Source organism: Phyllopteryx taeniolatus, chromosome 11 (genome assembly GCF_024500385.1).
Source record: "Phyllopteryx taeniolatus isolate TA_2022b chromosome 11, UOR_Ptae_1.2, whole genome shotgun sequence".
Taxonomy (NCBI): Eukaryota; Metazoa; Chordata; class Actinopteri; order Syngnathiformes; family Syngnathidae; genus Phyllopteryx; species Phyllopteryx taeniolatus.
Window position 1 is genome coordinate 15,050,441 of NC_084512.1, and position 22,705 is coordinate 15,073,145.

General features: G+C 39.9%; 1 protein-coding gene across 2 annotated transcripts; it reads right to left on the reverse strand.

Moving 5' to 3' along the window:
- Positions 1–314: 314 nt before the first annotated feature.
- prim2 (DNA primase subunit 2) lies at positions 315–21,785 on the reverse strand. Of its 2 annotated transcripts, XM_061790288.1 has the most exons (14): positions 21,670–21,785; positions 20,840–20,989; positions 20,629–20,741; positions 20,431–20,525; positions 20,232–20,352; positions 18,767–18,862; positions 18,123–18,260; positions 10,700–10,767; positions 9,692–9,764; positions 9,421–9,606; positions 3,519–3,645; positions 2,557–2,639; positions 2,319–2,387; positions 315–892 (listed from the first exon to the last, which is right to left on the reverse strand). In XM_061790288.1, the coding sequence occupies exons 2-14, from the start codon at positions 20,982–20,984 to the stop codon at positions 653–655; spliced, it is 1,554 nt and encodes a 517-aa protein (XP_061646272.1). In that variant the 5' UTR covers positions 20,985–20,989; positions 21,670–21,785; the 3' UTR covers positions 315–652. The 2 variants fall into 2 exon arrangements, with proteins under 2 accessions (XP_061646272.1, XP_061646273.1); XM_061790289.1 differs by lacking the exon at positions 18,123–18,260.
- Positions 21,786–22,705: the final 920 nt, after the last annotated feature.

Sequence of the window (22,705 nt, forward strand, 5' to 3'; positions counted from 1 at the left end):
CCACTTCTCCTTTGGGGGAGCATATTTGTATTGGTGTAATTAAGGGCTGACTCATCTGAGCCTCTAATTGGATCTCACATTATTAATCTTGGAAAAAAAAGTGCCAATAAGAACAAAACTGAACTTTCTGAAAAAGTGAGATAAGGCTGCATTGCCAAATACTGAAGCAGGACAAAAGGTTCTGTGTTTAAAACATTCACCATTTTTCACATCTTATTAGGAGGGGGTAAAGGGTAAAAGGTTTGCGAGCATACCATGTATGCTAGGCATATATTGTGCACTGTGAAGCAATAATCCTGGGCCAGGCAGTAAAATACAACTTGGGAGAATTGTTTATTTCTGTCCAACCAGCTGCCAACATTCATCTACACTGTTTCCAGCAAATACAATGATATTGTTACTGAGGCAGCTGGTAAATGTTTTACTTAGCACCACCAGAACTGGAATTCAGGCCAAAGCAACCATCAAGTCAACTTGGAACAAGGATAATTCAGTGTCAACATATTGAAATTATGTTTAATGAAGGCAATATGACTTTTGGTCAAGAGTGAAGGTGAATGTCCTTTCCTGTCCAGGGCATCTCAATGCACGATTTTTAAAAACCCTCGGCTTTATATTGATAACATTAATATACTAAATATGGAAAAAGAAATCAGGCGTCTTGAAAGTATGAGTCTAGATCTTCCGTCATCTTGGCCAAATCCTGCGATGGGTTAGTGTTCGCCACCACCTTCTCTCGAGATCCAGAAGAGTTTTTAAATGCAGACTTGACTTGTGACCTCTGCGGGGTGTCCATCATCTCACGCTTGACATCTTTGCCTCCCCCCAAAATCTTCTGGCTCTCCACAAAGTACTGGTTGGGGTGATTGAGGGAGAAATTGGCGTCCTCCACCTGGCAGAAAAAAAAGCATGCTTTTGAAGTCATTGGCTGGAAAATAAAAAAAGTTTTAGTGGAAATTTCCCCAGACAAGCAACTACAATGGATGGTTGGTTCTCAAAGTGTCGTACGAGTACCACTATTGGTATGCGAAAGAATCACCAAATTAAATACACATACCGTAATTTCTCGTATAATGCACATTTATTCCCCCCAAAAATTATCAAAAGTCAATAGTGCGCATTATACATAGGTATAGGCTGAAATGGAGTCTGTTGTGAGAGATCAGGCATGCCGTGGAAATTTCCCAGTGTCATATAGTGACAGGCAGAACAATCAAATGATCTTCCACTAAATGGCAGAAGGTACATTTAACCTGCTAGCCACCTGTTGCCATTCATACAAAATGCTGTACAATAGTATATACTGTATACTTCTAGTCCAATTTTTGTTTGGTGTTGTGCCGTGAGATTTTGTAAATGATTTGCCCTGGCTCAATAAATGTTGGAAAACCCAACAAAGTCCCCGCCAGGTCTACACTGACATGGTAAGTAAAATAGAGAACAGTGAGCATTTACATATATACATTCATTCATCTTCCGTACTGCTTATCCTCACTAGGGTCGCGGCCATGCTGGAGCCTATCCCAGTTGACTCTGGGCAAGAGGCAGGGTACCCAGAGAAAACCCACGCAGGCACGGGGAGAACATGCGAACTCCACACTTACATATATACATTCATTCATCTTCCGTACTGCTTATCCTCACTAGTGTCGCGGTCATGCTAGAGCCTATCACAGTTGACTCTGGTCAAGAGGCGGGGTACCCAGAAAAAACCCACACAGGCACGGGGAGAACATGCAAACTCCACACAGGCGGGGCCAGGATTTGAACCCCTCTCAGAACTGTGAGGCAGATGTGCTAACCAGTCACAATTAAATGTGCTTCCATTAGATGGCAGAAGGTACAATAAGCCTGTGTATCTACCTGTTGACATTCATGCAACAGATTTGGTAATGGCTTCCTGCGAGTAATCAGCTTTGTGTTCAATTAAACAGGCCCAGATTTCACACCAGGTAAGTCAATTTGAGAGTAAATCATACTTTGTGACATTTTTGTTTAGAAGTGTGCTGTGAGATTTTTCTAATTTAAAATGGGTGCCTTGGCTCAATAAAGCGGAAATACTGTTATAGAGAGTGCAGCCTCTGGTTATGGTTGTAATTTCCTGTGGTGTTGAACTGCACAATATAGTGAGAGCCCCTTTCTCATATTTTTTTTAGTAATCTTATACATCTTAATATGGAGCAACAGTGACTCTGGCATCAACACAGAGACAACATGAGTAAATTCAGCAACACAACAGTGATATGTAGTTGGCAATGGGCAAGCCTCTCCCCTCCTGTGTCCATGGTTACCTTCATCTTAAGAAAAAGTCTGCTTACATTGTGAGTCAGCTCAAAGTACTTCTGGCAGGCCAGCTGGTAGTGCATCCCCTTCACCAGGTCCAATATCTGCAGGGAAAGTTAAAAGGAAAAAGTTCCCAAGTTGGACTTTCATCAAATTAACTTTGACAGCAATTTTTGTTTTTGCTGAATGGAACATTAAACACTATAGGAAGGATGGATTGCATCATACTCATGATGGTGGCTCAGGAGTGACAATGTTGGCCCGAGGACCCACCTGACTGACCCCACTGGGGGACACCTTGTAGAACTGTAGCTTTTGTTTCAGCAGCTCCGGGTCACTGTGACGAAACGGACACCCTACAAATACAAAATAAAAACAAGTTCTTCCAAAAACATCAATAAAGATGTGGACAAATAAAAAATAACGAATATGTAGTGCTTCCAAAGCACCTGCCCTATCAATACAAAAGTATTGGGACACCTGACATCAACAGGAAGTGACAATGAAAGAAAGAAAAAGCTTGCCCCGCTTTTTGCGGTCATCTATCCTCAGGTATGTGCTACTAGCAGCAGTACAGGAAATCCAACTAACCAGATACTACAAAAGGTACCTCATAGTACCTGATTTTCACAATGGAAAGAGAAGAAGAGTACCACCGTAAAGCGGCGAGTAACTACCCTGTGCTGGAAAAGGGGCTGAAGAGATTGAGCTCATATGACTAATCGGCCTAGGTCATTCATAGATTAAGGTGTGTCCAAATTGTCTTTTGTCCATTTAGCGTGCCTAATTCCTGAAACTAAATGTAATATCCACTGAAACGGGGTACACACACATGTACAATTAGGACAAATCTGAGCATTTGCCCTCCCTTGCGATCAATGGCAGCAAAGGGCTTGTTCTCAGATATCTGAAAGATTATCCTGAGTGTGGGGTGTGTTAAAAATGACAAGAAGGGTTTGCATCCAAAATGAAGTTACTAGCTTCTTCTAGTACTACTCTTTCTTATTCTTTGTATTTTCCAGCATTCTGGATGTACTATGACAGTCAGCCTTGGTACTATTACAGACACTTGCTGTGCTGTGTTAGTCATCTCAAGTACACCACCGAGTGTAAGAGCAGTAGACACAGGTGGTCAATTTATCGTCATGTGTGGGGTCTCTCAATTGGTTACGATTTCAAAAACGCACGTGTACCCTGCTTAAGCGGATCTTTTCATCTAACAGCAGTCAACTCACCATGATGGTCGCCTTGGCTGGGCGGGTTTGACATAATCACTTTCATGCAGCTGTAAGGGGTGTAGTCCGTCCTCTTGCCTTCTTTGCCAAACATGTGGCGGATGCTGTAAGCGTACGCTTTGTCAAACTAAGAAAGGGAGAGCGAAAGGAGGCTAGTGTGAGCGGGGGGCGGAGGCAAGCACTCACAGGCAGCACAGTGGATCAACAGGCTGTGGTAGTGTACAAACATTAAAAGTGAACAAAGGCTGCCTCTAAAACTCAAACCATAAAACACCCAGCATGCCCCTATCTTTGCACACACAATAACACATTCATGCTGCAATAAAACCCTTGAACTTGCTAATGTAACAATCTCGCATGGCAATGTAAAATACATCAAGTCGTACACAAGTACAATAAATCTCTTATTAATTATTGAAAGCCTTCCAGGATTCATAAGGTAATCTCTGGCGTCGAGGCCTCCCTCCTCCTTTATTAAGACGAACACTGACACGCTGCTCCCACTTAAGTGTGTTTAATGAGTATTGGGCGCAATCATTAGGACATAATGCCCTAAAAGCACAGCGTTAGTAACTTTTTCCCAGGAAAAATCCTAAAACTAGACAAAAATAAAAGCAACTGTGTGAAATTTGCCTTCCCCGCCAAGTCATTTTAAGTGACCCACACTTTGATTCTTTTTCTTTGATTCTTTTTTCAGGATACAATTCTGTGCAACTTCACAGAATCGATCGACCATAACCCAATGCATCTAGAGTTTGTGATTAGTGCAATTACTGCTGCGGCTTGTCATTTTGTAAACTTTCACCAGACGCAACATGGCTTCGTGGGTAACTTGATCCTAGTGAATGGGGCAGTGCCGACTGTCTAACTGCCTGGGATTCCTCCTACCGTCCCGCTGTCGTCAGGAGCCGTGTTCGGCTGTGACAATATGTCACCAGCAACGAGGGTAAGTTGACTTGTGTGCTCATTTTTATGATTATAGTCCACAATAACAATTCAATTTTGAAGGTGAGCCTCATAATGTGATTTGACATCATATAAGCTATCACCCCCTCAGTATGTTTGATTCCTTTTGGTGCATCCATTCGACACACTCACAGCGTCTGAGAGCTTAGAGGTGGCCCTTTTTATTAAAGTTTTGAAACCTGGTTTTATATACTTTCTTAATTTTTTTTTTATTCATTCAAATTTGGTAGGCTTGTTTACATTACTCTTCTCTGTGGTGTGTCAAATTTACATGCCATTTTTTTGGGCCTGCTTACTGCCACTCTCCAACTGTGTTCTCGATCAGTGATTCTCAAAGTGTGGTACAAGTACCACAAGTGATACGTGGGCTCATTCTAGTGGTCCGCGAAAGAATTACTCAATTAAAATGAAAAAAAAATTTTAAAAAAGAAATCCAGTTGAGTTTTGGATTTTTGTTTTTTCCACATTTCCTACACACTAAATTTTTTACTTCAAGTATAGTACAGTTTTTAAAGTACAGTTCCATTGTATTCAACTTAAGTACAGAAAATGTGCTTTTTAGGACAAAAACCTCATCTTTTTAAAACTGTATTCTAATGTAGGCCATTATGGTGGTACTTGGAGAGCTAAATATTTTTGGAGGTGGTACTTTGTGTAAAATGTTTGAGAACCACCGTTCTAGATAATCCTGGATGTACCCTAATATAGTTGACCTCCAAACTGTCGGCATTAAGAACATCTAAGAGGCAGGAGGAAATAAAAACACGAGTACAAAAGCCGTATTTAAAGAGCAGAGACGTAGCTCGCACAAATCTTAGGCTCATGAGCTCTTGCTCATCCCCCCACGTGAGGACACATTCACAAAAACCTGCGGCGCCTGAGAGAAAAATAGGACACATTCAAAGGGATTATGTGCAATCGTGTGTGTGTACAGTACACTTGGCATGGCTTCTTAGGCACAGTCCATAGTGACTGATCTCCCTCGAGGTCCAATCTGTCTTGGATGTAATTTCATTAAAATACTCCCATTTATAATCGACACCACAGGCATTTCCAAACTCAGAAACAAGGTATGCGAGTAATATAATGCTAACAAGTTGGAGATGTACAAGCTAGAAGTTGAATTCCCAACCACAGGGGGCAGGCGACTGACTCAGTAGCTGAAATTTGCATCATACTATATCTTGTGAAGAAATACTTAAAAATAACAAAACGTTTTACTCGAGGCCCAATATGTAATTCTTGTTTCATAAGAAAAGGCATGTCATGCATGATTTGTTTTATTCAAATACCAACTAACTATAGAGGGTAAACAGAAATATTAATCAACATTTACGACATTAAATCAATGCCTACTTTTAGGTTAAAATTAAACTCAAATTGAAGCCTCTAAAAATGTAAAAGCCCAAACGTTTCAATCAGTAAATATGGATAAAAGTACTGCGACACACCTCTTAAATCAATTAATCAATCAAGTATTGTTTATTACTGCAATCTCAACAACCCATTTACTCTTACTAACTCACAACCCAGTAACTATTACCATTTTGTACTTTTAACCCTGCACTACTATTTAGTTTTTTTTAAATCATAGAAATACAGTGGAACCTCGATTTAACGGACTAATACAGTAGGGGGAGGGGTCGTCTGTAGCAGTTTGTCCCAATCTGAAGCTCATTTTTTCATGGCCGAAGACCACCCAGTACGGTAAAAAATTATTGGGAGGGAAAAAAGCATGGAAATGTTTTTAAGTTGACCTAAACTTACCTTTAAACATTGCTGTGATGGTCTAATCAGAATCAGATTATAGAATAGTTGCTAACCAGATAATACTGCTATGAAAGTTCTGTGATCACTGGTACTTAAGAGGGGTTATAATTGCCCGCTCGTGGAAGAAAGTTGTCACTGTGGTGAGTCGGGTTTGCTTTCAGGAGCTGCGAGGTTACAGTGTGCTTCTTTTTCCCACCTCCATAACATGCCATAGAGAAGTGCTTGACAAAAAAATAAATTTGAAATAAAATAAATTTTAAAAAAAGAACAACAACGGCCTATAGATACGACACACCCCTTTTGTGCTGCGTGCCTACAGCGACACTAAACTAATGTCCATGTTTTGCCTGTGAGTGGCCGCCACGTAAGCGCGTTGGTTAGACAGATCTATTCTTTATATCTGTGACAACAGTGGCACAATCCATAAATATGGGTACCAGTTGCTGTCTGGTGATTGCACCAGTAAAAAACAACAGCCAGATCTGGAACTAACAGACTTTGTCTGCTACAAAGGAGCATTTTGAGTTCCAACCGGACACTATTTCTTTTTAAGGGGAATAGGCCTGAAATTATTATTACTCAGGAGGATTAGGGAGCAGTGATAGGAATGTGTTATGCATATTTACAAGTGTTGTTGGAAAGAGACCCTGGAGGAAATGCTGCCTGTAAAATTTATTTTGATGTCAGTTGTGTAAACCAATTAAGTCAATTATATTAACAGATATAAAACGTACAGCAGTCTTTACCAGAGGTGCAAACAGCACAAGGTTCCAGATGTGTTGCTACACACACGACAAACAGACATCCTGCAATCAAATTGTCAAACGAGACAATGCACAGCGGGTACGGATTTCATCAATTTTTTCCCGGTATTCCATCGCCTCTCCCTCCGGCCTTCCCTCACGGCATCGTTGGCTCCCACTGCCTCAGATGTGCCTGTCGCATGCTAATGAGGTGGCCCTTGTGCAGCCCACCACAAAGACCAACCTCTGACACAACACATAGAGTATGAGCAGGGCGAGTGGGTCAGCGCTGTCTTGTGGGGGAAAAAGAGCTCTGGGAATTCAACATTGAGCGATGACGACTATAAATGTGGTGCACTCAAGTAGTCACACGACCAGATGGTGGAAGGCACGAGGGACGGCAGAAGAAAACTGATGAGCAAGTTGTTAATTATTCTGCTGGTGTGTTTTTGGAACAAAAGACAGCAGGACACAGTGGCATGAATCCACTATTGACATTCATCGACGTGGATTCTCAGTGACAGATGAGTTATGGAACCACATCGGGATTTGTTCTCCCAAAAGGTATTACATTAGACTCCAATAAAGGTGCAGGCTGCAAATAACATTCTAGGAGCAGACCCCATTTTTTACAATATGAATGAAGAACGAGCTATATTTTCATGCATCACAGCCTAGACCAGGGGTGGGCAAAGTTTTTGGCTCAGGGGCCACATTGACTTTTAAAATTTGACAGGCGGGCCATGCCAGGACCAGATGCTTACATATAAAAAATAAAAGGCATTGTGGTGTTAATAATTAGATTTACTTTTAATTGGAAGTGTTGTTTTGTGGATCACCTTTTTTTACCAGTACATCAAAGTCTGGTGTTAGTTTTGTTGTGGCAATTCTCTGAACACATCTGAGGTGTTCATCACTCAGCTGGGATCTGTAGGATGTTTTGTTGGTGTTCATCATACTAAAAGTCTGTTCACACACATATGTATAGTCAAACATCACCATCATCCCCTGTGCCATCTTCTGGATTTTTGGAAATTTGTCTGTGCCTAATGAAGGATAAAACACATCTAGCTGGAGAGTTGAACTTCTCTTTTTAGACAGTATCACATTGGAGATCAATCAGTTCCATCTGCAGCTTCTGTGTTTAAAAGTGTTTTGCTGAGCCTGCAAGCTTGATTTTAACCGCTGAGCCATAGCCATCAGTTCCTGCGTTGATTGGCTGTTAGCATAATTGCTGATGTTATATTCCTCTAAAACCGCAATGGTTTCTTTACAAATTAGTCATACAGCCTTTGACCGGACTTCAGTGAAAAAGTATTTAGTAGTCCATTCTACATTAAACACTCAGCACTCCCTGTCAACTTATGTTCTTTGGCCACCTCATGGTTGAAGAAGGGTTCAGAGCAGTAGCAGAGTAAAAACAGAACAGAGTAAAAACAGAACAGCCCAAGTCAAGTCAATCTATCACTGTACCTACTGCGCTGCCTGGTGGAACCACTCGGCATTACAGCACAACCTGATGAAACCACTCGGCATTACAGGACAAGGTCAAATGAATGCAGTCATGATTTTGATATGATTTTCGCGATTCTGTATCAATCTTTGGCGGGCCGGATTGAAATGATCAATGGGCCGGATGTGGCCCGCGGGCCTTAGTTTGACCACCCCTGGCTTAGCCAGAATACACTGCATCTTGTTTAAAGGACTTTTTTTTTTTTTTTTTTGCTCATGGCTCTTCTTCTGTTGTGAAGTATAATTTACTTTAAGCCACTGAGGTAAATAGAAACAATAGAGATAAAAGAGCATTTGTTAACCAGCAAAGACAGCAAAGCCAATGAAGTTTGATGGAAAACAGTAACAAACTGCATATCTTAATATTGAGATAACGATGGACAGCAGACCTAGAATTATTTGGAACATAAAATACATGCTCGCCTAGGTTGTTGTCCAAATAGGCTGCAGTAGGGAAATTAAGCAAAGCTAAAAGTGTCAGTAACACTGCATCCCCATAACCATCATAATGCGCTATTTTCAGATGATACACTGCCTTTCACATAGCTGCATTTACATTTTAATGTGCTTGGTTTTCTCAACAACACTACAGTGCCTTTGTGACACTTGGCTTTTGCATTTCACTATCGTTACAAGAGTTGTTTTCTCAAATTTCTCATAGGAATAAAGATTTTGGAAGAAGACTTGTGGAAGAACACACTTCCTTTGATCATATCTAACGTCAACCTCTGGACCATGCTAGGGAGTCAAAAACAAATGAAAACTGAACAGTAACTTTTTGTAATATCCAGGAAGGACATTTCATAGCAGGTATTAAAATCATGGTGCCTCATCCGTGACAAGTGATAGACTTTGATTGGGGAGAGTAACCCCCCCCCCAAAAAAAAATGAAAATATAACAAAGCATTAACCTTGTCTGCGTCCACTTTGCCTCTGATGAATTCCGACCTCCAGAACTGCAGCGCCTGCTCCAGAGAGAGACCGATGCCCTTGAGAAAGAGGCCGTACTGCATGCGGCCCCCATGGCGGAGATGGTGATTCTCTCTTAAGGACTGATGGAGCTGCCTCATGCACAGAGGGAAGGATTTGCCTGACAGCTGGAGGTGGACAATAAAAAACGCTTAAAGCACACACTAGCATAATTTAGAAAAGACAAGCAAATTCAGATTCCAAACGACTTACTGAATCAATTTGTTCCAAGGAGATTTTACCAACATTCTTCTGGATGCTGTAGTCCTGTCCCAAATAGGAATGGCTAATAAAGGAAAACACATTTTTGAATGCACTGAAGGCTGAAATAAAGAGCAGTTTATGGAAAAATATGCACAGGAAAAAAACATCAACTAACTGTTCAAAGCCTTCGCATAAAAGAGCTTTCAAGGACAATTGGAATTGTTTTACTGATTTACATAAGTGCAAAGGACATGATTCTGCACACAGACTGATGCAAATTGCATCCTTTATAAAGTGGTCTTGAGAAGTAGTAGTAAGGTCAATGTGCTGTGTACTGCATGAGTTACCATATTAAGCTCGCTGGAAACCTTAAAAAGGACTAACTCGAAAGGCACTCAATCAATATCAGTAGATTTTGGCACTCTCAAATCGCAGTGCTTTTCATTACATTGTGGACTGCCACCACAGATTAGGGGGCTCCCTACTAATCGCAACAAGCTGCCCACTAATTCTTATCACGACAATGAGCTGACATGACTTCCTCCACCCTATTAATGTGCTTCCCTTTATCGCAAAGATGACACCCTCGCCATGTTCTGAGCTGCTTACTTGGGTATTGATTTTGTGATGGTGTTTGCCTTTCTAGTGGGTGTTTTTTTTATCAGTATGTAAAGACAAACGTTTCAGAGTTTAGTAAGCTAAGACGAAGCGATGATTAAATGAACAATTGGATTGCTTTTTAATGGATTTAATCAACGGCAAGGGAGGACTCAAAGATTACACAACTGCTTTTTGAAAATAAAGTGACACATCATACTATGTTTGTTTATACTGGGTGATTTATGGAACTTATGTTGTGTTTATCATTCACATAGTTAACAGGGCTCTCTGCCCGCATGCGTGTAAAACATCTGGAGCTGCAGGACCACAAATGCCCCTTGGTGCTAAAAATCAATTCCGCAGCAGGTCCTCTCAGGAGAAACTGGCCAGCTAAAAATTATGAATCCCGTCACTTACCTGAGGTGGTTAAGGAGCGGCTGGAGCCGTTCATCAGACTGCACTGCCGGTAGCGAACGCGCCGTCAGCTGCGGGAGAGATTGGCATCGTGGGTGGGTTGAAGGATGAGACGAGACAAACACGGCGGGTTGAGGGTAAAGATTAAGTACAGTGAAATGAAATTATTAGAACACAAGGACATGGATTTGTAGTTTGGCTGGGTTTTTCAGGGGGGGGGTTGTGGTGGAGGGTGACGGGAAGTGAATTGCTGCACAAAATATGACTCAACAAAATGCGCATCCAGCAGTTTGACAAAATGGCCAGCACACTGGATTTCACTGTGCTGGTGTTGTAATTAATTGGCATCCTAACCCCCCCATCTTAAAAACACCCTTCGGTTTATGGATTGCTCTCCATGTAAACACAGTTACAATTTAATGAATGTGTCTTCGAATCAACTACAGTGCAGCACGGCACCGCAGGCATCTTACACAGCCACCTAACGCTTCATATACTGTAGCACAATAATGAAGATGCGACCAAAGGAGAATCGTGTTTTAAGGAGAGGTACTGTACATCGAAACAGCCACCGTGTCCCCAGTGGAGGACATGAGCCATTACACTTAACTGTGCAGTTACACTGGTTTCTCATTTGCTTTTCCAATTTGAAGAAGACAGCGGCCAGTCCCTTGACAGAGATAAGTGGCCCAGTTTCACAAATAACAGTGACTCAATGCACCCCGTAATGTTTAGCATTCACTGGTGACAAACCCGGTTTGATTCCCCATTCAACACTTCTCTCACAGCCTTCATTTTCTCATGGAGCTTTTTGATGCTTTGTGCTTAAAAACTGTGCTGCCAATTCAGTTTGTTTCAGTTTTAGGACTTGTTACATTGTTGAAACACCCTTGTGGAGGGTGTTTCAACAATGTAACAACAAGATGACCTCGTAATCTCGTCAGTGAAGACAAAAATGGGTTGTCATATACTTTACATCTATATTTCTAAATAAAGAAGAGAAATACCAAAATTACCCAATAAGAATGGCTGATCTGGCTTATTTATGTTCAAAAGGATCATTGTGTGTTTGAGTACAAGGGTGATAAAAAACGAGCAATGAGTGATATGATTAGGTTATGAGAAGAGATTAAAGCATGAATGATGATCAAAGTTGATTTTCATTCAACTCATTGGACAGGAGGCACATGATGATAAGTATTACTTTTTGGAGCTGGTCCAGATCATGGAGGATCCAGGATTTTCATTTTTATATAAATTGTAGAAGATATAGTATGGATTCCTACAGCAGCTGCAGGACGATGTGATTCATGATAAGATATTATAAACTTCTGAAAAAAAATATTCTGACTCAGCTAATACATACCTCCAACAGGGTTATTATTCAAAGACCTTCAGATGAAGACTAGTCAAAAATGAAGACTAATCAAAAATTTTGTATTATGTTAAGCAGCAAAAAACACATCACCTTGACACTGTCTCGAAATGTTAGAGGAAGCAAAAATGAAACACCACACCTCATCCATGTCTCAGTCCAGTCATAGAAATCTTTGCTGTCTTACCAATGGTGCCAGTATGAAAACAACCACCAATGGTATTAAATTATCATTATACTTAACTGTACCATAGTCAGCATAGATCATTTTACACTCGAGACTATGTGAGTCCCGGGATTCACATGTCATGGAAACAGTGAGTCGCAGCCCTGGAACAATGAGTCCCTGCAATTTATCATAATGGAATACAGATACAGTAATCCCCCGCCACGTCACGGTTCTTGCTTTGCGGTGCCACTATATTGCAGATTTTTATTACATTTGTTACTCCTTCATACTGTTTGTACAATATTTTTTGCTATCCATTGCTCTTGCTCTCTCTCAATATAATGTGTTTAGGCCTGCCACAATGACCAATTTTTTAGAACGATATATTTTATAAAAAAATGTCATGATAAACGGTCGAATCGTTGTTTTTTGTTAATGCCACTGATGTAATGATATTGGAGCATAAATAAGAACTGTACACATCTTCCAAATTCTGCCCTGGTAATCAAACATACGATCACAACTGTGTAATGTTCTCTCATTTACTAAATAAAAGTAGGGCTGCATTTCACAATAAGAGCAAGCAAATAAAAAGAGAAAGTTATACGTGTTCAAATAAAGTGGTTGACGAAAGAAAAATCAAGTTTGAGTTTCCCCTTTTCTGTTTGGCATCTTGACACACACAACAGTGAAGTCTCAAACCATTTTACATATTTTAATTTAACAAATCTTAACAACTGAACTGTTTGAAAGTTTATATTTGTTCAAAACCTGTATGTTTTATTTCATAAAGGCATTTTACGTATATACACTTTGAATAAGTGCTCCCAGTGAGAACTTCCCACTGAGAACTTTAAACAAAAATGACACTGACTGATTGTAAGCGCTGTTTGTTCCAAATGTTTAATTCCTTTTCTTTAACTCAACTTCATCGCCAATACTCTCTCTCCAGCTACGTTTCTCCTCATCTCTATCTGGGCTGCGCGCAATCAGTAATTACGGCCTGAGATGCAGATTTGATTGGCTGCAGGGGGTGGCTGAACTCAGATGTGATTGGTCGGTACGGTTCAACACTATCATAGAGCCTGTAATCTATTGCGGCGCCCCGTATGTCTTGAATCATAACCTCTCTTTTTTGGCTATGGTGTGGCTACGTATGGGACTGCTTCTGGGTCCGGAGGCGGACCACGGTCCGCCAGTTATTGACTTCTGTATGTCGCTATGATCGAGCGAGCTGCTTAGTTCCTTAGGTTGCTAGCTGTTTAGCTCACAGGCTAGCGAAATAAATAAATAGTTAACTTTCCCCTAAAGTGTCCCAAGTGTGTGCAGCTACAGAGCCAAAGTCGTTCCGCCAGTGGCTCGCTGCATCGTGAGCGGTGCGACGGGTGTTATCACAACAATCAAAATTTATCGAGTCCAGAAAAAAGTACCATGTCCATTGTATTTATAGAATAATACTACTAATAATAATAATAATAATAGCCCCCCTCTGCCTCTGATTGGTAACCACCAAGACAAGATTCATACTTTTAGTAGATAATGAGTTGCTGAAGCACCTCAGCAACAAGCAATGCTGTGAGTCTGTGGATGCAGATTCACCATGCATTTTTGCACCCTTGCTCATTTTTGTGCATCTCGGATGCGGGACGCACATCAAACGAGATCCCCGAGTCAGTAATAATAGATACAGTACATAAAGTACCCTGTAACTACTACTTAAAAAGTACACTTCGTATTGTAGGTTAATGCTAAATCTAATTTCCATCATCTCCACACCAATCTCTGGCTTGTGTGAGAAATTTGTAAAGAAATTAACAACGATGTAAAGTAAATTCTTAATTAGTCATAATTTTTAAATACATGATACATGTTTGTAGATAATTGCTGAAAACATGTCAAAAGACAGAACTTTGCACTCTAGTACTGAATTGTGGAGCTATAGCCTTAAACAGTTTTTTTTTTTTTTTTTAACTGTTTCCGTGTTCCTGATTTTTTTGGGGCGTGGCTAAAACGGCTACCCAGTGACACTTGGGCGACTGGCATGAGTCCCCCATGCCCCACTATATAAGAACCTATGTAACGAATTGAAAAAAATATGCTTGCTATGTTTATTGATAGCCCACCTTTAGGTGGCCAATGTTAGGTTATGAGAGACTACTACATATTGTCGAACTCAAAAATGAGAGGAAAAAATTACCATTCTGCTCCAGACTGGGAGGAATGATGATGATTCTGGCTCTGATTGCTCAAACGCGGGAAAGTGTAGGCATACGAAAGTTGAGAGCTGAAACAATGGCTTGATTTTTCACAATTTTGAAGCCTTATTTTATGTATTTGGCAATTTTTTAATCGTTTAAATTTGGATGGGATTTTAACAACACTACCATGTAATGTCAAATTTGTATGTTTTTTTCTTCTTTACAGGGAATAGTGTGTTATTCCCTGTGAAATTGAGGAAATGTGAACAAAAATTCTCAATGTAAAAAGTGGAAAATTCCACTGAGTCTTCTTTTTCCATAGCTCACCCTTCCTTAAATCATTGTGGATATCAATTGAGGAGTATTTGTGGAATTCTGTTAACAGACAAACCATAAGATGAAAACTGACCTCCTTGACAGTGATAACGTCGCACTATTTTTTACGGTCAAGGAGACAAATCAATGTAAATTATAATTAACGACTCAAGGGGTATACCATATGTCATAATACAAAGGGAATGTATTTTTTCTGTAAACCAACAGGTCACAGAGGCTTAAGGTGAAAATAAACCTTGATATAAGTACCGGTAATAAGGTCTTTCTAGCAGAACAACTACACCCCAGGCTAGGTCCCCGTATGTCTATTCATAACAATAAAGCAGTGTTGCTTATGTTTGCACCCGTTCCAAACTCTCATCTCTACACAAGTGGACCTTAGTTGTCTCGTCACATACACACATTATATTACAGAAAATGACTCCAGCTTCCCACCAAACATCATATTCCATGATGTTACATGAGCCTGAGGGCGTTCAATGCAGTGCATGGAAACATTTAACCTTCTGTACCCACAAGCACATTGCATACATGTGTGGGGGGTGGATAAAGCCTTGCTATGCCCATCTACCCTGCAGACATCTTCTGTCATATGTGCACACGTGTTTCCCTCACTTGAATCCTGTGTTTCTTCAACACTCGGCACTGATGCAAACAAGCAGAGCTGCAGTATAACGCATACAAGCACAGCTGTTGTAAACACTGACTAGTCAGTAGGAGTACTGTAGCCACATGCAGGCAGACAACAAGAGAAAATAATGCAAAGTAACGCTGTGATAACAGCTGTGACAGGTTTGATATCATTATAAGTTATGTATTTTAACATTAGCCTATGTACTGTAAGCATGCACCACTGATTCACAAAATCAATTTTGTCACCTGTCCTGTCTCCATTTAATAAAAACCGACTTGGACCCTGATTGATTGATTAAATAAATAAAAACAATTTTTAAAAGTTTCCAAGACGTATTCTAGAGCAGGGGTCCCCAACCCGTGCAAAAAAAATTGTGGTTTAAAATAAAAGCTATTTTTACCATTAGTCATGCAGAGATTTTAGTTTGGAAAAACAATTGTTTCCTCATAACTGCTCTTGACTTCAGCGCACCATTTCACACATCATTGGTCACAAGAGCTAATACAAAGAAAAATGGAAAACAAATAAAAAATAATTTACTAGAGAGCTGTTTTGGGAAGAAATGAGCAAACAATGGGGCTGCATCAGGGTCACAGACTGCTAGGGGGAGGGAAAAAAATCCATGTAAAGGAAAAGTACCAGGATGCCGATGTAAGTTACGGGTTCATCGCAACAGGTGACACACAAGCTCCACACCAGCTATGCAGTTTGCAGTGACCTAAAAACTGCTTCGGCAGATTGAGACCAAACTTGAATAGAAAATCCTTCCTCCTTAAGAAAGAAGCCTTCCTTAATATTAGGGCAGAATTGATTCAGCCTGCTCCCAAGGACATTTGCAGGGAACTTTTTGGAGAGGCTGCAGTAAAAAAAGGTAGCAAATATCCCTCTTTTGGGTAGCACCATAAGAATAATTGATGAAAAAGCAGAGAATGCAGTTATTAGAGATGGGAAATGCATCCCCACGCGACACAATCCAGGTGGATGAAGCTACTGATCTTGAAAAGAAGGCTATATTGCTCATTTTTGTGTTAAGAGGATGTGCATGAGGATTTGTTGTGTGTACTCTTTTTGCCAACCATAACCACCGCTGCCAAACTATTTAAGTCCTTGAACGATTACATATTGAGATGACAAAGACGAATGACTGGACGGCTTTTGGGTCTGACAACACGGATCAAGGAGGTCGCTTTGAAAGTGAATCTATATGCTGTGTCATCCCCGAGGGAAATGCTGTAGAGCCGAAAACTGTCACCGAGCACATGCCCTTAATTCACATCTTTCTGAGCAGCTCTTAAGAGATGAATGCTGAACATAAGATGCCTTCTCTTGTACCAAGAGAGTTCGATGGCTTTCTAGAGGTAAATGGCTAGGCTAGAGATTTTGAATTACTAAAGTCCCTGCAGAGATTTCTTCTAGAAAAATGGCCATTGGCAGAGTTTTTCAGCAACACAGATGGGATCTTGAAATGTGCTTACCTGTGTGACATTGCCCCCACCCCCAAGTTGTCATACAATATTTATGCTTTCTAATACACACTGGAATTATGTGGATGCAGAGTGAACACTGGGATTTTTTACGTTTTACACAAGAGCAGGGATTATTGAAGGGACTGAAGTCGGACCTTCATTCTCCCAGATGGTGCATGACCACCTTTTCACAGTTTTCAAAAGAGTTTCAGCATTACTTCCCAATCACAAAAGACCCCGGGATGGGAATGAAATTGATCTGTAACCCATTTGTGAACAAGCTAGGTGAATAAACCCGAGCAATACTTGAAGAGGAACAATTGCTTGAAGAAATTTAAAAAATAAATTAAAAAAATCACTTTTTGTCATATTTGTCAAAACTGTCAGTATGACCTGATAGTAGTACATGGGTAAAAAGATCTGTGAAAAAATATGCCTGTTTGGTCGCATTTTGTGCCTCTAATTTGATTTTCCAAGAAACCACTGTATCAGAGAAAAATTACTTACCAGAGATAGGTGTGACTGACAAGGTGTTATTCATTTCTCATGCAATCGTGGGCCCACTCATAGCGGGCATACCCCCACAGCCTAGCGCTGACCTGTTTCATGAGCTTTTCTGAAACTATCGCGGAATATCCACCTCTGGGAAAAAAAGGTTGAAAACGATGGTGCCCTCCATGTTTGAGACAATTTCAAACCTCTTAACACTCTGGATTAATGTCAAAGCAGAATATCCACATATCACCACAAAAGCCCTGAAAGGAGCAACGTGACAAGATTTCCCAAAAATCTGAGTCTGTCAAAATGCTTGGGCTGCTTCAAACGACCACTTCAACACTCTGGAAAATCGGATGAGTTCCGGAGAAATTTTGTTTTTTGTGTGTGATATCGCCTATAGAAAATCTGGTCAAAAAACACTTTCAAATTAGAGTCAAACAATATACCGGTATTTTGATTATTTCTAGTTGCAGGGAAACAAACCAAGTGCTCCCACCGATTCTGCATTATGGTGAGTTGGTATGATACTGTACAATAATTGTAAATTTGTTATTATTTCAAATTACATGCTCTGAACTGACAAACAAAAGCTTTTTGTTCTTGGCACCCCCGCACCTTTACCCCATCCGTGGAAAATTTTCATGCAAAAAACTGGTCCCTGGTACAAAGATTTTGGCTCACTGTCCTAGACAGTTACGGAACCTCAAAGCAAATGCCTTTCCTAAATGTAGCAGAGCTGAAGACACTTACCGCAAGAGCTTTAGACAACCTTGTGCGAAAATCATTGAGCACAATTGTGACGATGTCCTGGTGAGGAACGTACACGTAGCCCGCTTTGAGATAGACTTTCCTTGTTCGTACCAGATCCAGAGCATGTTGGAAAGGAACCTCGACAACAGTAAACAGAGCAACTGTGTTTTAATATGTTAATACTTTTTAAAGGATAACACACCATTTATCTCAATATTTGCACGCATGTGTCAAAACATTAATCCCTTTGTAGCATTCACAGCTTAAAATTTTATTTGTATCCAAGAATTTACTGAGAGTCAGGTAACCTAAAAAAATAAAACACAGCTAAGACTTAGAATACACATTTGCAGGCAAGAACTAATCATTTCGTGAAAATAAATTCAAAATATTTATTTATGTCAATTTCTTTACATAGTAGATGACTGGGTTCCTTCTTCATTTCAGTATAATGCACTGCATCTGACAAATTCTAGCAGAAGTTAAGAAAGTTGAACAAAATGAAGACCTAAGGCTAGTTTACTGCCCTGCAGTAGCATCAAAGGTTTGACAAGTTATACAAAATTCGGAAAATATGTTATGTTCTATTGTCAGAAGTGCTACACCAACCAAAAAGTAGAGTGAGTGCGAGTCGAGGAACTCACTTTGTAGAACTCTTGATCCTCCACAGTGATTCCACTAACCCCGTAGCTGGAGTTGACAAGTTTATCTTGCAGAGCTCGCTTCTCCTCGATAGGAATCTGAAATAAATTTAGTGATGAAGATGGTGTAGAATATATCAGTGGCGACCAGTTCAGGGTTTAAAAAAAAAACATAAAATGTACCGGCATTACCAGATAACTAGCAACCCTTTATTGCTCAGTGACTGTTTTTCTCAATATCTTTATGTCTCAAAAGTGTTCTCTGTCAATTGACTGTCTGTTGTCGTGCTAGAGCAGCTCTAATTACTGGAGACAAATTCCTTGTGTGTATTTTGGACATACTGGGCAAATAAAGATGATTCTTATTGTTGTACAGAGTGTTTGTTATAATTTTGATTTAACGATGTAGATTTTATATACAGTATTTTTTATAAAAGAGATAATTTAAGTATATTTCTTTTAATACATTTCAAGTACTTTTCACTTATTAGAAACATTGGAGTCAGCGGGAATTATTCTCTCATTGAAAAGGGGTGGACGTAATTAAGCTATACTTTATTTCACACATTTTTGAATATACCTCTCTTTCTTTTCCTAAAATATGAAATTCAGATGGGCATTTGGTTCATACCTCACAGTTCTGAGGTTCGAATCTAGGCTCCGGCCTTCCTGTGTGGTATTTGTATGTTCTCCCTGCACCGTTTTCTGCAGGTACTCCAGCTTCCTCCCACATTCCAAAAACATGCATGTTAAGTTCATTAAAGACTCCAAATTGTCCATAGGTGTGAATGTGAGTGTGAATGGCTGTTTGTCTATATGTGCCCTGCAATTGGCTGGCGATCAGTCCAGGGTGTACCTCACCTCTCGCCCAAAGTCAGTTGGAATAGGTTCAAGGTCCTGACAACTCTATTTGTGATTTTTGTTTACTTTACAGATGTTCAGTTCAAGGTGTACCCCGCCTCCCGCTCAAAGTCAGCTGCGATAGACGCCAGCACACCCATGACCTTAGTGGGGATAAGCGGTTCAGACAATGGATGGATGGAGAAAGAAAGAAATGCATCAAAGCCTTGAAAATCACTTTGTGGGTGTCAGCACCATCTAGTGATAACGTCTAGAAGCTCAGTTCTATTTGATTAGCTGCTGCCGTTGTTATTTTTATTTTTAAAATTATTGGCCCTCAAGAGAAATTCTAATTTCACTGTAGTATATTTACATTGAATGCAATCCACCATTTGTCTCAGAGCTGAAATTGAATCACCAAACCTCAGAACTGTGGAGGCAGACATACTAACCACTGGTGCCTGTATCAAAAATATTTCTTCAAATTCAACCTCAACTCTCCTTACAGTAAAAGTCAACTAGTGTATTGGTAAGTGTATTTATGAGCAACCATAATAAGCAACATGACGTGTAGTACAAACAATAAATATACAATACGTTAAGTGGTATCTATAATAATAAATCATACCGCATCATATTTTAGATTATTTTTGTGTAGAAATTCCAGCTTCAGTTTCGGATGCAGCTCATTGAATCGGTAGCGCAATAGATCCACTTCCTGTTGTATGAACCATCTTCTGAGATCCTCCCTGTAAAGATCCCGCATGAAAATAATTTGTGGTTCCTGTTTAATTGGGACTCTCTACACACTTGCAAACATCACTTACGTCTGGCAATAGGCGAGTCTCAAAATGAAGTGGGATATGTGGTCCTTTCTTCGTTTCTCGTATTCACTTGGCCCGCTCTGAGTTTTTCTGTCATCCTGTAGAAAAACATTAGTCTTATTGGCTCAAAACTGTTTTGATTTTTGGTGTCGATTTGGATTTAAACATGCTATTAACACAACTGTAAAAAGTACAACTCACAGCCTCTACTCTGTAAGGAAAATTCAAGTTCCTGAACTCAAAATCCAACTTCTTTATGTACTGCTCAGACAGTTTCACGTAGCTCACACCCAAATTCTCAACAGTCTTCAACACTGCAGGGACAAATGATGGGAGACACATAAGGACATTGTGATTTGATGACAGTTGAAAAGCAATATGCACATTTAAATGTCTTTCGGCAAGTGCTTACGTTTCAGTCTCTCCACAGCAAATGTTTCAAATTCTGTGAGAGAGATGTTCTCGAGTGGCGGTTGTCCATAGAACTGCAGAGGAAGTCCATAGAGCTGCTTCTGGTGACTGGTAGCAAACTTCCTTCTTCTGCTGGAAAACTCCATGATGTCTACAAGAGAGTCAGGTTGGGTCCATGTTAGATGTACAACTGGAGAACAGCCCATACCAGAAGTAGTATTATCCCCAAAATTGTTTACTGCAAAAACTCATACTGTTGCTATTTTTTTGGGAGGATGACCCACTTTAACGAAATTTTTTATTTCAAGAACTACTATTATGATGATATCCATATACACTGACTGTCCATAAAAAAACAAATAAGTACAGTACTAGACACCTGCACGATTTGATGTGAACAGACACAAGAGCTTCCAAACATGTATTTAACACTGTTTAATACTGAGGTTGCAGTGGAGTAAAATTGCATTAAATCCTACTGACTGAGAGATGCTTCTAAAACATGATTTTCGGTTACATTATTTACGAACCTACACAATGTTACAATGACTGTTGCACTAGTTGTCAAGACAGCTGGCAAAGAGTTTATACTTATTTGTTAATTTCATAACTCAGACCTAGTTTAGGTTAACATGCCTAAAGATGTGCCACATAAAACGTATTCATTGTTGATTTTGTTCCTAATACAACATGAGGAGCACGAACATTGTTGGAACAACAAACGAGTATAAACAAGCAAGCTAACGATAGTTCGACTCACTAAATGACGTTGAGCAGAATACCAATGACACCGCTGCCAAAAGACTATATAAATGCAGTAAATGTATTTACCGAAATAATGGGAGTGCTTCTTCCCGGTTAAATCCCGCCAAACAGGGTTGGGTGCTCTACGAACGCGGGGAACTGGTGGCGTATTGCCCAAACCAGGAAGTGTGGCTATTTACGCCCCGCCCCGTCATGACTTATGAGCACTCGTTTTTTCGTTCCTCTTGTCCCGCTGCCCACACGTTGGCCGTCATTACTTCAGCTGGAATACAAAACTTTTTTGTGGCGTTTAAAATTGTTTTAATTTATTACTGGTTTGTCCTCTACAAATATTAAGTCTGGATAAGCTGGGAAAAAAATAAAATATAAACTGACAATGGAATAATCTTTTCAAGTCAGACGACTGGGGCGAAGCAAAGCCGTCAAGTAGTGTATTTAGAAAAGCAAAATGATAGTATAGCGAAATATACATTAATTGTCAGAAGTTACATTACACTAATACTGATTTGAAATAAGTTTTTTTGGGGGGGGATAATTAGATTCCTGTAATGTTAGTTTACACTTTTAATTTATTTATTTGTCTATTGAGCTTTTGGCAATTTACTTTTCTACTATTATAGGATAGAAAATCTCTTTATTGGTCCAGTAATTGGAAAGTGCAGGCTATTCAGCAGCAAAGTGGACACTAGTAGCACATTAAAATAATAAAATCAAAGAATCCCAAAATATCTATGTACAGTAAGTACAGTAAACACATATTGTGCTTCGGTTTTCGCGGTCCCAGTACTTCATTCATTCACTCACACACACACACACAGACACACACACGTACACACACACGCACACGCGTGCACAGTATTGTCTAAATAGCTTCACTGTATTTATTCATTAATTGTATTGTATTTTTTTATTGTATTCAGTAAATTCTTTCATTGTATTCTAATACCTGACCAGGGACTAAGACTGCAAATTAGTTAAAACTAGACCTTTTCTATGCATCACGTGTTCCTCTTTTTAAAGGCAACAAAGAGCAATGGAGAGGAATACACAACACTTCAGCAACCCCGTATATGAATAACAATTTTATAATCGGATAATGTTG

Bases quoted from the DNA above. Each gene is read 5' to 3' on its own strand.
- prim2 (XM_061790288.1), bottom strand. From the start codon at position 20,984: ATGGAGTTTTCCAGCAGAAGAAGGAAGTTTGCTACCAGTCACCAGAAG. The intron at 9,607-9,691 runs GTAAGTCGTTTG...GTCCACCTCCAG, and splicing joins CCTTGGAACAAATTGATTCA to CTGTCAGGCAAATCCTTCCC. The intron at 2,640-3,518 runs GTGAGTTGACTG...TTGTATTTGTAG, and splicing joins CAGCCAAGGCGACCATCATG to GGTGTCCGTTTCGTCACAGT.